This window comes from Bison bison, unplaced genomic scaffold (genome assembly GCF_000754665.1).
Source record: "Bison bison bison isolate TAMUID 2011002044 unplaced genomic scaffold, Bison_UMD1.0 scf7180017864371, whole genome shotgun sequence".
Lineage (NCBI taxonomy): Eukaryota > Metazoa > Chordata > Mammalia > Artiodactyla > Bovidae > Bison > Bison bison.
Genome location: NW_011494943.1, coordinates 1,129,342 through 1,146,786, shown reverse-complemented (window position 1 = coordinate 1,146,786; position 17,445 = coordinate 1,129,342). Strand labels below are relative to the sequence as shown.

At 49.2% G+C, this 17,445-nt stretch overlaps 1 protein-coding gene across 1 annotated transcript in view; it reads right to left on the bottom strand.

Moving 5' to 3' along the window:
* The window catches only part of CEP112 (centrosomal protein 112kDa), a 318,653-nt gene that overhangs the window by 15,098 nt on the left and 286,110 nt on the right, over nt 1–17,445 (bottom strand). The window contains 1 exon segment of the mRNA XM_010856057.1: nt 13,733–13,822. Within this exon segment, the coding sequence (XP_010854359.1) occupies nt 13,733–13,822 (90 nt within the window).

Sequence of the window (17,445 nt, the reverse complement as noted above, 5' to 3'; positions counted from 1 at the left end):
CATTTAGGAAATTTTATTTTTGATTAGTAAACAGTTCTCACATGGGGCCTTGCTCTTGACCGGCTGGGGCCTCCAGGTGTGTGGAGTGTCCAACACGCACAGTAAGTGCGACTCTAGGTCTGGAACCTCCTGCCCACACCCAGGGGCCCTTGTCACCCCAGGGACTTGTATTTCAGCAGTTTTCTTCTCATAACTCCGATCCCCAACCTGGAAAACCCTCAGTTTGTAGTTAAGCAATCAGAGTCCATATAATTCATAACCACGAAGGCAAAGAAAACCCTAAAACTGCCCAACTGCATGTAGCTTTTGGGGAGCAGCATTCCTGGGATTTCAGAGGCGACAAGGAATCAAGCGCCTCCGACAGCGCCAGTCAGACCCAGGGCCCCGCCTCCTGGGCGGGCCGGCGGGGCGTCTTCCGCTCTGCTGCTGCTGGGATGACACTCGTCCCCCTGCTTGGGGTCCAGCCCTGCGGGTCCACGGGGGACACGCTGGCGCTCGGCTGAGGAGGCGTGGAGGCTCCCCCGGCTGCCCGCCAGCACGTGCGGGACCCAAGGGAGTGACGGTGCTGGGTCACGCGTGGGAGAGGCTCCCCGCGTGTGTGTACGTGTGTGTGTGTGTATATGCCGGCATGCGTGTAGATGCACGTGTGTGTGTGTTCCTAGCACGTTACACCCTCTGCCCTCATGGGCATCTCCGTCCAGCGGGAAGGACAGGCATGCACACAGGTAATTATAATGAAGGTGTGGGTCTAAACCCCACAGATTTTGTCACAGGAAGCAGAAACTCTCAGGAACCCGAAAGGGAGCCTGACGCTGTGGGTGGGAATGTAAACTCAAGCAGCTTCTGTGGAGGAGAGAGTGGAGGCTCCTCAGAAAACTGAAAATAGAGCTACCATGTGACCCTGAACCCCCCTCCTGGGCATATATCCAGGGAAAACCATCCTTGGAAAAGACACACGCACCCCAGTGTTCACAGGGGCACTATTTACAGTGGCCAAGACACGGAAGCAGCCTCAGCGTCCACCGACAGACGACCGGATACGGAAGATGTGGTGCAGACACGCGGTGGACTATTACTCAGCCATAAAAAAGAATGAAACCAGGAAAAATAAATTGCTCTGGTTGAGGTGGATATATACAAACACGTGTCAGTATGTCTCTGAACAACAGGGACAACTGTTTAGAGAACATAAAGGGAAAATGCACAAAAGGCAAAACATGCCATGATGTATTTGGGAATAAATCTAATAAGAAATGTACACTGTCCATAGAAGAAAACATTTCAATTGTACTGAAGATCAGAAGGAGACCTAATGAAATACAAACATTAATTAATAATTAATGCAAAGGCATTAATTCTTCGAAGACTGATTGGTGAAGTGCAGTAAGAGCGATTCTAACCAAACCCTCGGTGAGATTTTAAACCACGGAAGCTATTCTGAGACCCGTGTGAAAGTACTAATGCTCAAGAATAAGTAAGACAATCCTAAAACAATGACAAGAGAAGACGCTCCCTACAGATAACACAACCTGCTATGCACTAGCCCTTGTGAGGGAATTACATGTAGTAACTGACTGGTAGTGGCACCCCACTCCAGTACTCTTGCCTGGAAAATCCCATGGACGGAGGAGCCTGGTGGGCTGCAGTCCATGCGGTCGCGAAGAGTTGGACAAAGTTGGACACTTTCTCTTTTCATTTTTATGCATTGGAGAAGGAAATGACAACCCACTCCAGTGTTCTTGCCTAGAGAATCCCAGGGACAGGGGAGCCTGGTGGGCTGCCGTCTCTGGGGTCACACAGAGTTGAACACGACTGAAGCGATTTAGCAGCAGCAACTGACAATCTTCTCAACAATTTTGTGAGGTGGGTGTAATTATTAACCCACTTTCAAGACAGGGAAACCTAGGTAAAAAAAGTAAGCTGATCTGTTCAAAGTGGAAGTGGCAGAGCTGGGATTTGAACCCCGGCCCTGGGGCTCCGGAGTCCACGCCTCCGAGCACCATACCCTGTGACTCATCTTGGCACAGGACGCTGATGGTCAGGAAAGAATACAAAGTCCCAAGCTGATTCACACACAAATGGAAAATCTGACTGTTGACAAAGCAGCATTTCCAGTAAATAGGGGAAGAATATCTCAGTCCATAAATGGTTCCAATAACTGGGTATATTTTTGGAAATACATTAAGATCCCTGTACCAGTTGTAGGGTTGCTGTAACAAACGACCACAACCAGAGCAGCTCAAACAGCACAAGCCCACCACCTCCCAGTTCCAGGGGAGGGCTGGGGCTCCCGGTCCCTCTGCTCTGGTCTCGTGCGGCAGAAGGTGAGGGCCAGACTCTCACCTGGAGGCGCTCTTTGAGGTTGTGGACAGAGTTCAGTTCCCCACAGAGCGACGCCCCCCGCCCTGCTGGGTGTCACCTGGGCCCTCCCCCGGGCCCTGCACCTCTCTGAGGCTCTCTGGCCCCACCTCGGTCACTGCCTTCTGCCTCCAGCCAGAGGGCCCTCTGCCCCTGATGCAGCCCCGTGCTTACACTGAGCTCACTGCCCGCTTGATCTGAGATCCCGCCCCTGCTTCACGCTCACCAATTCTTCACTTCAGCTGCCTTGGCAGACTCTCTTCTGCCATGTGATGTATATATTCACAAAGTCTACAGATGAGAGAATGGGCCTCTCCTTGGGGGAACATTCTATTATAATCCTCATACCATATGGTATATTTCAATAAATTTGAGGTGGATTAAAGAGTCAAAATGCATAAAACAAAACTCTCATTAGTAATGGAAGAAAATAAAAGAGAATATGTTTTATAATCCTGGGGGAGGGAGGACCTTCCTAAGCAAGCTTAGAAATCATAAAGGAGAAAAACAGAGGATAATGTTCTCAAAAATTAACATATTGGATAAAGAGATTAAAGGTAAGCAACTAGGAGAAAGCACTTGCAACATATTTAACAAATCATTAATAGAGTTCATATGAAAATGAATTTCTACAGATCAAATTAGAAAATCAAGTCAATAGAAGAGATTAGCAATAATGTGATCGAGTAATTCACAGCAATGTAAATGCAGATGGCCCCTGACTGATGATGGAACGACTCCCCATTTTCTGTTTTACAGAGGTGTGAAGGTGATACACTTTCAGTGGAAACCACACTTTGGATTGTGGTCTTTTCCAGGGCTAGTGATACAACCCTGTGGCAATGCTGGGCAGCGGCTCCGGGTCAGTCAGTGACCACAAGGGCAAACAGCCAGCATTCTTATAACCTTTGTGTCCCGACAAACCATTCTGAAAGAACTTCACTTTCAGGGCAGCATTCAATAAACTGCATGAGATATTCAACACTATTATAAACTAGGCTTTGTGTTAGATGATTTTACCCAACTCTAGGCTAATAGAAGTGGCTTCGGTATATTAGATGAATTTTCAGCTTGTAGCGTTGTCAACTTCAATTGGTTCATCAGGGTGCAACCTCATCATAAGTCAAGGGAGCTCTGTGGTGGATTTCCGCTTCTAGTAATGACTCTCTACCAAGTCTGCTTCAAGCTATCAGGGAACCAGGAGGGCAGGGAAGGGTTATGGGGCCAACCCAGAGAGGAGAGAAATGCAGAGAACTGAGGAGTCTGGCTTTGGGGACATTTGAACAGGGGCCTCTGCCTATTCTAGGTTGGCCGGTCAGAGCTTGAGAAGCTGAGTAGATCTTTCAACAGCCTCACAAAGAAGCCAGGGAGACATAAACCGCATCCAGGGCTCACTGCAGGGGAGTGCTCGGTAAGACCCATGCTTCTGGGTGGAGCCCCTTGGGCTACACCCTAGGAGTGGGAGTGAGCTGGACACAGACCATCCCTCCCCAGATGGAGGCCCACCAAAATGGACTATGGCTGTTCAAGATGGCAAGGGCATCACCTGCCTATCGAGAAGCAAATGTAAATTCTTTCCAGAGGAAATGACCATCATCTTAGGACTCCAATTATTCCTATCAAGTTCCATATAAAATATCTGGCACACGATCAAAAATAGTCAGGCTCATGAGAAACCAAGACCATGTGACCAGAAGCTGAGTGAAACAAATGCAGCCAAATGATAACCACGTGAATCCGTGTAACGTTATCAGACCCAGACTTTAAGAGAACCAAAATAGACACGTTCAACAAAGTTAGGGCAAGAGCGGTGAACTTCAGCACAGAATCGCAAAGTAAACAAGGATCTAAGTAGAAACTCCAGCTCTGGAATATTCAACACTTAAAATTAAGAGCGAGTGTAACAGCAGGTGAGACACAGCTAAGGAGAGACTCAGTGAAGAAGAAGCTAGATTAAAAAAAATAAGCAGAATCAATATAGAACATAGGAAACACAGTTAGAAGGTCAGGAGTATACCTATTTATATGTATATATAAAATTATAGCCTCAAACAGAGAAGAGAAAACGAGGCAGAAGTTAAAACAGAAATTCTGATACCACAGCCATTAAGCAAAGTACATCCATAAATAACTGAAAATCTTCCAACAAAAAAAATCTTTAGGCCCAGATAGCTTAATCTACCAAACAAACATTTTCAGGATGAAATAATTATCAGTATTACACAAATTCTTCCAGAAAACAGATAAAGAGGGAACACTCCAGTTTGTCTTATGAGACCAGCAAACTTTGACACCGAAATCTAATAAGATCATCACAATAAAAGAAAATTGTAGGATAATGTCATTCATAAGCATAGATGTAAAAATTCTGAACAAAGTATTAGTGAACCAAAATCCAGCAAAAGGTAAAAAGGAATAAGTCTTCATGATCAAATGAGGCTTATTCTAGAAGTGCAACATGGATTTAACATTAGAAAAATCTATGAAGTCCACTGCATTAGTAGAATAAAGGACAAAATTCATATAATTATCTCAAAAGATGGAAGGGAGGTATTTAAGAAACATCCATTTATAATTTTAAGAAGAAAAGAGACTTTTGGTAAGAATAGAAAGAAATTCCCTAAATGTGATAAAGGAAGTCTATGCAAAAAGTCAATTGTCTTTCTCAGCACCAGCAACTGAGAAAATGAAAATTTTAAAAATAACGTCATTTAAAATAGCATCATAATACGTCAAATTGCTATTATTGTTGTTTAGTTGCTGAGTCATGTCTGACTTTTTTTGACCCCCTGGACTGTAGCCTGTCAGGCTTCTCTGTCCATGGGATTCTCCAGGCAAGAGTGCTGGAGTGGGTTGCCATTTCCTCCTCCAGGGGATCTTTCCAACTCAGGGATTGAACCCGAGTCTCCTGCATTGCAGGCAGATTCTTTACTGTCTGAGCCACCAGGGAAGCCCAATTCTGTATAGAAATCCAAAAGGTGATTTACAAGGAAAGTATGTTCAAGTGGTCTTTTAAACTTCTGAATTTTTCCCCTGTATTAAAAAAAAAAAAACACCCTTCCTTCTTTATTCCTAACATAGACTGACATACATCTCACATCTCTGAAATACTTCTGCTCTGTCATTCGCTCGACAACAATTTCAATTGCTTCTACCTCAAAACAGCCCTTCCTCAACAGGAAAAGGAGATCTTTTCTGGCTGGACCACAGTAGAAAAGGAATTGCAAGTAAGGCTTATACTATTTGACACTCTTTTCTGAATGTGACGAGCACAATAAACAGTCATCAAACACTTATCTCTCCTGACCATGCTGACTCACTCTCTCTTACCATCCCTGTGTTTTATCTCTGCTTTTTCTTCCTCATTTCCATGAATTCAGGGCTTAGTAACTGCCAGTGAAGTATGCCTTGACAGGATAGGGCCCAGGAACCCAGCCTTCTTACTTTCCTGGGAGACGATACTCCATCCCCCACGGTAACGCTTGATCACTGTCCTTGTCCACCAATTCTATACGGTGGGACACAGCCGAAGTTGGTCTTTAGCTTTTGTTCCTCCTTTTTTGAGAGACCCTTAGACAGCAAGATGAAACCAGTGAATCCTAAAGGAAATCAACCCTGAATATTCATTGGAAGGACTGAAGCTGAAGCTCCAATACTTTGGCCACCTGATGCAAAGAGCCGACTCACTGGAAAAGACCCTGATGCTGAGAAAGATTGAAGGCAGGAGGAGAAGGGGGTGACAGAGGATGAGATGGTTAGATGGCATCTGTGACTCAATGGACATGAGTTTGAGCAAGCTCCGGGAGATAGTGAACGGCAGGGAAGCCTGGTGTGCTGCAGTTCATGGGGTCACAAAGAGTCGGACATGACTGAGTGATTGAAAAAGAACAACAATTATTTACTCATTTGGATCCATTATTTTTGGATTTTAAAAACTAATTTTAAAAAAGACTAAAATTAAAGACAAAACTACCTTAAAAAAAAAGAAATCAAACCAAAAGAAGTGAGAATGTGTGATCACATCCCTTCCCCACAGGTGGCAGGGAGCGAGACCCAGCCCCGGGCGCTCAGCGTGGCTTTGAACCTGGCAGCCCAGGTCAGAGTTTAGAGCCGTGTGTCCCGCGGCTGGACCCCAGCTTCATCCCCCGTCCACGTTTGATGACCAGCAGCCACTTCAGCAGCGCAGAGGATGCTTTCCAGAGCAGCTGCAGTGATGCAGGGGGCGCTGTGCTGGCACTTGGCTTTGGGACGTCCGCGGAGCAGGAGATTGAAACCACACAGCGGAGCACACAGGGACCTGCCTCCCACCCCTCAAGTGAAGGCCGACACGGAGGGACTCTCAGGAGAGCAGTGATGGAGCGCAGAGCCCACTCACCCACCAGAGACGCTCTGAGTTGCCACGGAAACGGCTCTGTGGTCGCTGTGCGTGGCTTCCGGTGGTGGTTTTGGGTGCAAGTGGGCTGACTTGCTTTGCCATGGAAATCTCCCAGAATAACGATTTATAAGGCATGGTTTGATGAAATGCACGCTTCAAGTGTTTTTCAGAAAACAGGGACAAGAATTCAAACTCTCATTGAGAATAAGATGTGGCCAAAGTTAAATGTGGTTCTCTCTCTCATAACAGCTTAACATTTTACAGCAACATGTCATACCAGCTGTCTTGAGAACAAAGGAATCAGCCTGAATTTTGTAAATAAACTGTGGTTATTAAAGCTACTTGAAAGAAGCCAGAGTAACAACCATTAAACATGAAAAGTCAGTAAAAGTCTTTGAATGGTATTTCTGTTGCAATTATTATTCCCATTTTAATAATGTGCTTAGGGATAAAACACAGTTTTGAGCTGTTGGGACTTCTGAATAGATTGCACTGCAGATCTGTTAGCCCATAGCAGCCAAGACTGTGAAGTTTTAAAATCCATTATGGAAAATGGAAATTAAAGGCTTGGAAATCTGTAAAAGACAGAGCTGGTCTTCCTCTTGACGACTGCCATGATTCTGGCCTAACTGACCGTCTGTCTGCACCCCATGTCTGTCTGTGAGGCTGCCCGTGACCACAGGCTCGCTGGTGGCCCCTGGCGCTGACGGGGCTTTAAGGCCGGCCAGTGATGGCTTTACCGCGCTGACGCTGGTCCTCCCGATGCTCACCTTCTCCCTCACGGGTCACTGGGCCCCATGGGAGGCCCACACACTCTTCAGGAATAGACGATAATGTGGTAACGGTGTGACGGCAGAAGAAGCTGGATTCAGCTCTTGTCATCTCTCATTTTACCTTCTGCTGCTGGAGGGATCTCTCTAAAGACGCAATCATGAAACACTATGCAGTTAAACAAAAATGTCCTCTGCAGCTGAAAACAGCCTTCTGAGCAGTGACCAAGTCCCCACCCTGAACCCGGGGTGGGCACTGCGTCCCAGCAGAGCACAGAGCAGGCAGACGCGGGCTTGCTGCTGTCACTGCTTCTCAAGGGATGAAATGAGAGTAGCTGACGTCCTGGTCTCTCCTCCTCACCAACGGGACCCTCGCCCAGGAGGCTCCCCACTGCCCCCGGGCACCCGGAACCTGTTCTCCGCAGTCCCCTCATCCTGACCAGTGTCTTTCCTTCTGCGGACGCCTGCCTCACGGGCCCTTCTCCTGGGTGAAGAGTTGTAACCACACATGCTCCATCCACGTTCCCTGGCTCCTGACGTGTTTCACACGCATCCTGCCGCAATGTCCACATGGACCCCATGGGAAGGTGTGGCTACTGACCTAGGAGCCTGATATCTGGGCCAGTTAGGGCCTGGACAGGCCACGTGACCCATCGTGACCAGGGTGGACCCTCCCCTGCAGGCCGTGCTCATCCTGAAGCCTCCCCCGGTCCCTCACCATGGGCCTTAAAGGGGGTCTCGGGACCCCCTCTGTCCCCTCCCCAGATGCACGTGATCAGCCGTGAGACTGGCCACTAGACTCGGCAGGTTCCGTCCTGCATGAACGGATGAGTCTCGGCCTTGCCTGCTGCGAGGCTGGGACTCAACTGTGGGCCGTGCCCAGCACTTCACGATACACTCAGGGCAGTCTGCGCACACTCTAGACCGTAGGGCCTGGGCACACCCGAGAGGAGCGGGACCGGCCAGTTGCCGAAACATGCCAGCCAGAGAACCGGCGAGGCCTCTGGGCGGCCTGGGGTCTGAGCTGAGGACCTGGCCACTGGATCTGGAGGCTCTGCCCTGGGGGAGCCTCCCCCACAGTCGGGGAGATGGCGGGCAGGGCCAGGGTGGCAACCTCCCGCCTTGTGGACCTGAGCCTCACAGCCCCTTAGGAGGAAAAGCACATCGTCAAACCCCAGCCTGGAGTCCGCGCCCCATACCGCCTCTGCTCGACTGCACTCGGAACCCCTTGAGGGCGGAGGAGGACCCGCACATCCAGGCCTCTTCTCGGTTCCCGTCGGGGGCCAGCACCTCACACTGCCCAGGAGTGATGCGTGCAGGAAAGAAAGGATGATCCTTTGTGAAAAGCACGGCGTTGCATCTTATTGATTGGATCTCCAAGTACTAGTTCTCACAGATTTATTTAAAAGAATCTTCTGGGAACCTGAGTGATCCAGGTTCACACGTTTGAGGCTGAAAATGCCTGGTTCAAAGCAGGGGCTTCGTTACGCGTATGGCATTGTCTACATTATGTTTGAGGTCCGAGGCTGATGTGTGTAGTGCCCCTGTGATAAACAGACCCTGGCTTCGCAGTCTTAAGAACACTAGTAAAATTTTAGACTATTTCTTTTCTTCCGTTATTTTCCATAATTTACTGAATTACTTTGACAAAGGCTTGCAAATCACCTGGTCTCACAGTGAATAATGAGACCCTGTTGTTCCCGAAAAGGAGACTTGGTTTCACACACAGGCTGAGCCTGAGTGACGTCCAGCACAGATCCAGATCACAGTGTGGTCAGTCCGATGGACGATGACACTGGGGTGGGTGGCCCGCTTCCGTCACGGGACGTCACGGGCTTCCCGAGGACTCGGTCTCCTCACACAGTGAGGTCTGCTCGGAGGCCCAGCCTCCCCTCCGCTGCTGGAATTCTAGGATGCTTGCTCAGATCTTATCGGGAACCAGATATTATTAACTCCTGGTGTGGAGAGGAATGACGGTTTTTAAAATCACTTTCCTGTTGTTGTTTTCAGTCACTAAGTCGTGTCCAGCGCTCTGTGACCCCGTGGACCGCAGCACACCAGGAAGCCCTGTCCTTCCCTCTCCCCCGGGGTTTGCTCAAATTCATGTGCATTGAATCGGTGATGCCATCCAACCATCCCATCCTCTGTCGCCCCCTTCCCTTTTGCCTTCAATCTTTCCCAGCATCAGGGTCTTTTCCAACATGTCGGCTCTTTGCATCAGGTGGTCAAAGTACTGGAGCTTCAGCTTCAGCATGGGTTGTTCCAATGAATATCCAGGGCTGATCTCCTTTAGGATGGACTGGTTGGATCTCCTTGCAGTCCAAGGGACTCTCAAGAGTCTTCTCCAACACCACAGTTCAAAAGCATCAATTCTTCGGTGCTCAGCTTTCTTTATGGTCCAACTCTCACATCCATACATGACCACTGGAAAAACCATTTCGACTATACAGACCTTTGTCAGCAAAGTGATGTTTCTACTTTCTAATATGCTATCTAGATTTGTCATAGCTTTTCTTCCAAGCAGCAAGCATCTTTTAATTCTGTGGCTGCAGTCAATGCCCAAAGCAATCTTGGAGCCCAAGGAAATAAAGTCTGTCACTGCTTCCACTTTTCTCACGTCTATTTGCCATGAAGTGATGGGACCGGATGCCACGATCTTAGTTTTCTGAATGTCGAGTTTTAAGCCAGCTTTTTCACTCTCCTCTTTCACCTTCATCAGAAGCTTTGTAGTTCCTCTTTGCTTTCTGCCGTTAAAGTGGCATCATCTGCATTTCTGAGGCTGTTGCTATTTCTACTGGAAATCTTGATTCAAGCGTGTTACTTCCTTATTTATGCGTTAAAGGAAAGATATGTTTCTGTCCACTCCAGTACTCTTGCCTGGGAAATTCCATAGACAGAGGAGCCTGGCTGGCTACAGTACGTGGGGGTGCAGAGAGTCGGACACAACTTAGCGACTAAACAACAGCAACAACAACCTGTTTCTGTAAGGCTGGCTTAGACAGAAAATCGGTCTTTTCTAGCTACATCGGTGTTATCCTGATGCCACTTAAGGGGCAAATTAACCCTCTGCAGCCACGGGTTCCCGGGCACTCGGGGACCGGCATGCTGAGGGTGAGGAGTTCGAGGAGAGGCCGATGCCGGCAAGGTGGGCGGGGGGCAGCTGAGGTGCCAGCCATCGAGACCGGAGGAGAAGCGGCTTTCTGTGTTTAAGTAAAAACACATCTTTCAGAATGCCTCATTCAGTTTTTTTGTTTTTACAGAATTAAAACACACGAATTTTTCTTAAATGAAAAACAGAAACAGCTTAAATTTTTTTTAAAGCAAGTTAAAAAAAGATGCCCAGTTAATTATCCTTTCTAATTCTGCTAGTTTCAGTTTTGATTCTTTATGCAGCCAGTATCAGGATAATAACATTTGGTTGAAAAGAAAGAAGAAAAATTTCAAGAGGCTGTTCTGCACACATTTTTGTTGATTGGCTGATGTCAGGTTGACTACTGTTATTTTGCAATTGCTTTGACAGATGCAAAATAGAAAATCGCAAACAATTTTGACACTTTAAATACCTTAAATACCCTCAGTGAGCACACACACAATGAGGCCCTGAAGACTGTGGGTTACGACACTTGTGATTGGTTTTGACTGCTGCTATTAGTGCCACGAGAGGAAAGGTCGGATTCAGATAAAACAGAAGTTAAATCAGATTAAACACAGGTGAACTGAAGGAGCGCCACGATTTGCTCTTCAGTTCTACTGAAACAATTGCTAAGCTACACCCTAGGATCTTGTGGAAAGAACCCAGCATTTCATGGCTGCAAAGATTATGAAATATTCAGCTTTACCCAGGGGTATTTCCTGACGTTTCTTTGGTAAACTGGAGCCTAATAGAAGATATCAGGAATTAGTATAAGAAACAGTTTAGAAACCTATTGTCACTACAAAGATGAAAGCAACTTTGATGATCAAAAAGAAGTCAATAAAATAAGACTGAAGTGGTTCCTGAACCCTTCCCTATTGTTCATCTGGGATTTCTTAATTTCCCTACTCTCCATCTATTATGGGGTTTTCTGTGTGAAGTCCTGCCATGAATTAGAGTGATGTCAACAGAGTTTTACCTTGAGTCGTATTTTATCACAAATGGGAGGAGGCCCGGTCCTTCAGGGAACATGCTTCCTGCTCTTAAGAAGCTTGTCATCTTCTCCTAGTTCCAGACACACCAGCCGGCCGGGGTGGGGGCCCAGCTAACCTCAGCGACAGTGGGACCTGGGCCATCCCCCCAAGACCACACTGCCTCCTGGGTGGGTTTTCACCTGTGGCCACGCGGGCTCTGCTCTCCGGCCACAGGGAGCTAACCGCCTGTTCCAGCTGTCTGGGGCGGTGGTTCTTCCTCTGCCAGCCTTAATAAACTTTCCCTGTCACTGCCGTGTCGATTTTTAAACTAGAAATGCTGTAACTTAAAAACTGTCATGACAGGAGCAAAAGTTTGGAATTCAGATCAACCAGGGTGTGACCCCACCCATACTATTTTGCAGCTGGGTGACCTTGGGCAAGTCACTGAGCCTCTCGAGCTGCAGTGCATCAGCAGGGAAACGGGAGTGTAATGCTGGCCTTAAATGGTGATTATCAGGATAAATGAACTAAGTCGTGTACTGTTTCTTGTGCAGTGTCTCTCATATTGTAGGCCTTGGGTAAATACAGTTACAACTCATCTTTCATCCTAGAATCATATTTTGTGATCCTATTGCCTGTCCAGCACGGACGCTACACAAGACATATCCTACACAGACATAACACAGATGCCCACGCCACGTCCACAATGCACACATGATGCAGGGTGAGCAGCAGACATGGGGAATGAATTCCGGGAGGTCAAGTCCATTTAGTAAGTATTAATATTACTATGCAGCATCAATCAGACACTCACACCTGCCACTCTCTGCAGTCCCCCACCTGGGTGTCAGGCTCCCCTGCTGGCTCGGTGGCAAAGGATCCCCCTGCCAGTGCAGGAGACGAGAGTTCGACTGCAGGGTGGGGAAGATCCCCTGGAGAAGGAAGTGGCTACACACTCCAGGATTCTCGCCTGGGAAATCCCATGGACAGAAGAGCCTGAGGATAGTCCATGGGGCAGCAAGGGTCGGACACGACAGCGTGCATAGCCTGGGGGTCCCATTTGCCGACAACTCCAGAAGTGATGTAGGTCTCTGCATTCGCCTTACGTCAGGGCTACTCTTCACAGAGTCAAGATGACCGCCCTGGCATTCCTGTGCTGAATGGACCATAGGAAACAGCAGCTCATAAGTGTCTGCCGACACCCACAGTGGGTTCTGTCCCACAGGTTGGTGGTCCTGAGAAGGACATCTGCAATGCTGTACGTTAAGGCCGAGGGCGATGCATTTAGTAAAAGTTTCATTAAGACTCGTGATATGTATTGATACTCTGTCGGCTTTTTAATTTAAAATTAGTAAAATTTAAAAGACTTCGACAAAAAAGACCCTTTCATTTGAAAATAAAATAGGTCATTAGCTATTGTCATAGCTGGATCATCGTGGTTATACTAGATTTGTTTCATGAACACAATGGAAGAAAGAAGGAGAAAATTAAAATTCAAGAGAAAGCGTGATTCGTGTCTCTAAGTACGATGGTGTCCCTTTATCCTAACAAGCAGACCCTGTCAGCTACGTCCCGGACACAGGCATCCCCCCCTCCGGGTCCAGGTTGCCCCCTCCCTCCTGTAACTCCAGCCCCGCCAGGTGGACCCTGATTGGTCCAGGCCAGTTTGACCCCTCTGTCCTCTCACCAAGGATTGGCTGGTCTCAGCAGAGCATGTGGCCTGTTCTGGCCAATGAGATGAGAAGAGTGGTCTTGCGGGTGGGGGTTGCTCCAGGGAAAGGCGCCCTCAGGGCTCAGAACAGGACCCCAGACATGAGCAGCCCCCCTCTGCCTCTGGGTGTCCCCAGGCCTGCTCAGGATGCTGGGAACTGTCGCCGTTGAGCTGGTTTAGGATGAAACCAGCACAGGAGACAGAGATGCGGGAATGAGGGGAGCGGAGCTGGCGGCAGGGCTTCCGCCCGCAGGCTGCGGGTGACAGATCCCGTGGCTGTCCACGTGCTGCAGGACCCGAGCATTCTGCCACTCGAGGCCACAGCATCCCAGAGGACACAGGACGACCACCATCCCCAAGCCCCTGGACCTGGAGAAAGTCAACAAGCGAACCGGCCATGTGGGCAAGTACCTGCTCCTGTGACTCCAGTTCCTTGTGCTGTAGCTTCTTCTCTATGGATCGCACTTGTTTCGAGCGGTTTTCCAGTTCTTCTTGTAAAGCCTGAAATGGTATAAGACAAATACAAAAATATTAAAAATTAGCACCCTTGAGGGTGCTAAAAATTACCACCTAAGCTGGTGTCAAAAGAGCCTCAGATCTCAAGTCTATTACAGTTGTTCCAAATAGTTCAGGCAGAAGAAAGCCCAGCCTTTCAGCATTGGGCCCAGATGTTTCCTACTTTAGCAATAACTAGTGTTAAAAATTCCAAACTTACAAAACAGACACATTAGCAGGTGTCCATTCATCTTATAAAAATATGTCCTCTGTTCCCAGCACAGATGCACAGCATGTGATAAAGCGTAAAACGACTGCTAATTAAAGTAGTTCGACCAGTACACCTGTGAGGGGCCCTTACACTCTGAACAGTGCTGTGGCCGCAGGAGCTGAGATACTGGCCCAGCACGTCGCTTTTCAGCATTGTGCTGTGGTGATCTGAGTAAGTTACAGTGACCTGAAAGGCATTTCTTTATTAAGCCACTGAGGATAGCACTGAATCTGAAGAACCTGTAAGAAGCATACAGAGGGGAACTCTTTCAGTTGCCAAGTAGCCGTTCAGGTTGCTCTGGGGGAACCCCGGAATGACAAGGTTCAATAAAGAACGCTGTATCAATTACTATTTTAAGTAAAGAGGTGAACTAGAAAAGAAACAGGATCCATTCGAACAATCCCATGCGATGACAGATACAATACATGGGAATGACGGCGAGCAGAGCGCAAGGGATGGGACGGGAAGATGCTGAATGCATTCTCAAAATAAAATTCATTCAGGGAAGACGCCCGGGTTTCTGCTCTAGGTTAAGAGCTGTGATAGGTCCTTCAGATGAAGCAGTGAAAGAAAACAGATGAAACAACTCTCTGCTGTCACCAGCTTCCATTACACCGGGGGACAGAGAGGATGCAAACAGTGAGTGTATATACATGTCAGTGACGAGCACGGAAGCAAAACAGTGCAGCGAAGGGGGCTCCTGGAGGGTCTGAGGATCGCTTCAGCTGCTGCAAAGATTAGACTGAAGAGGGGTTCAGGCAAAGCAGAGAAGCAGGGTCCAGGCTGCTGAGACACACGGCAAAGAATGCTGGGGACTGGACCGGGGTGGTGTCAGGGCCCCAGTCCACTTGAGGACCCGGGTCGCAGCCCTGAGGCGTGGATGCAGAGTGAAAAATAAAGAGATGATGACTCTGGGGTTGTGGCTGGAGCAGGAGGGAGGCAAGGGAGGGAGCGGCATTGCAGGGAGGTCCAGGGCTTGGCCTGGGGTGGAGGAGCGGGACGCACGGCCCATCCTGACTGAGACGCTGGGGCAGGGAAGAGCTGCAGCCCGGGCAGCACAAGTCAGTTCACGTCCAGTAACAGTCCCGTCAGTGCGACTCCAGTCTTCTCTCCACGGAGACAGAGCCCCTGGTGCTCGGCCTTTTTCTGGTGTTCTAGATTCACTGGAGCATCTGGTGACTGCTGTGTGGTCACTCCCCACGTGGAAAAAAGTGCTTATCATGTGCTTCTAGTTTCAGGGGCGTCCATGTGTTGCCGGAAGCCTGTCCATGGATGAACCCCAGGCTAAGAACCTCTATTTAAAAGACAATAAGGGGGAAAAAAAGAGAGTTAGGGGGACTTCCCTGGTGGCACAGTAGTTAAGAATCCACCAGCCAATGCAGGGTTCGTGGGTTCGATCCCTGGTCCGGGGAGATGCCACGTGCCGTGGGACAACTGCCGGTGCACCACAGCTGCTGGAGCCCGAGCTCCTAGAGCCTGTGCTCTGCAACGAGAAGCCCGAGCAGGCAACGGAGAGCAGCCCCCGTCTCCACGCCTGGAGAAAGCCCGCGCACAGCAGTGAGGACCCAGCACAGCCAAAGATAAAGCAACAGAATGTTTAAAAAGAGTGTAATGGTTTGACTGAGGAGAGAATGAGAATGAGGACAGAAGCTTTAGGGGCTTTTTGATATTATACTGGAATATAAAATCCACCCTTCAGCCAAGACTGACAATGAGCTTCAGACTCTATTTTTGTTTATATTAATGACTGTATTATCGTGGGCTGTTTCCAGAAGGATGAATGCAGTTGTTCCTATGCTTTTTGACCAAGTAGCACTTTTTTGCTTTTGATAATTTTGTACCAGTGCATAGGATCTTGTTGGCATCTCTTACGGCCTAACCGAGGAGAGGAGTGAACGTGGGGCTGGGAGGAGACTGACCTGCTTTCTGCTGTGCTCTCTCCTGCTCTCCATCCTCACACCGCAGAGTGTGACCCCACGCCCCCAAATCCAATCACGTCATCCCCCTGCTGCAATGCTCAGACACCAAAACAGCACCCCCGAGGTGCGGCTCAGACTCCTGACCTGGGTCCTCAGGGACCCGGGTCTCCAGGCTCTGGCCACCCTGGGCCGAGCGATCCTCCGTGTCCTGCAGATTTTGTGGCCATGATCAATGACCACGTGCCACCGTCGCCTGCATGGACTTTGTTTTTCAGCCTCCTGGCAATCCTGTGCAGCAGGCAGTTTCTCACCCACATTAGGGAGGACTGAACCGAGACCCTCAGAGGGGAGAGAGCCCCCTCAGGTCCAGCCACAAGCCAGAAGGCGCTGGGATGGGACTGCAACACGCTGAGCCACCCCGAGTTCAGCGTTTGTGCTCACCACGACACAATGACCCACCTTGAATTCAGCGTTTGTGCTCACCACGACACACTGACCCACCCCGAGCTCAGCGTTCGCGCTTCTCCCCACGGCCCTTCACCCGTCGCCCGCGTCTTCTCGCCTTTGCCTGGAAGCCGCTCTGCTCTTGGTGTGACCTCACCGACCTGTCCCAGGAGCAAAGCCTGGACACTGCGTGGCTGTGACCCGTGCGGGGCTGTGACCCGTCCGGGGCTCGAGGGGCTCTGTCTCTGTGCCTGTGTGAGGCCAGGACCCCTGCAGCCCAGGGTGCTCTCCCTGTCACGTTTCCAGCCTGGAGCCAGGCCTGGTGCATGCTGGCACCAGGCCCACGCTTGGGCAGGAGCTAACACACATCTCAACTGTTTCCCCAAGGAAATTACTTTAACCATGGGGTCATCCAACTATCGTCAACACAGCAGAGTAACCGAACGGTCATCAAGTTTCTCAAGATACAGAATGTACAAGCATACCTTCCAAAGTTCTCTCTCTATACACACACCTGAAACATGTATATACGTATGACATTATTATTTGTGATGACATATTGTCTGGTTTCTGACACAATAAAAAACTATACTCTTTTGTTTCTTGATTTATTTCAAAGAAGAAAAATACAGGAGATGCGCATGTCCTTTGTCTTTTAAGCAGAAAACTGTCACCCCCGCAGTCTCATCTCCACCCTGCCCTTCCCCAGCAGAACCCCGGGCACGGCCCCCTCGAGGGTCCCCGTCCCCACCCCGGTCTCTCAGCCCCTTCGTCCTTCCTCTTGTGCCCGCCCTCCACGAGGGAGCAGGCAGAACCAGCAGTGTCCCAGCACCGGGGGGAGAGACTCCTTGACAAGAGTTCAAGGTGCTGCAGGGCCTTCCTGGAGAATGTCACGTGGGGAGGGCTTGGGCAGGGGGCAGGGCCTGAGTAGGGGCGGGCCTGAACAGGAGGAGTGGTCTGAGCGGGGAAGGGGACTGGAATTGGGGGAGGGCCTG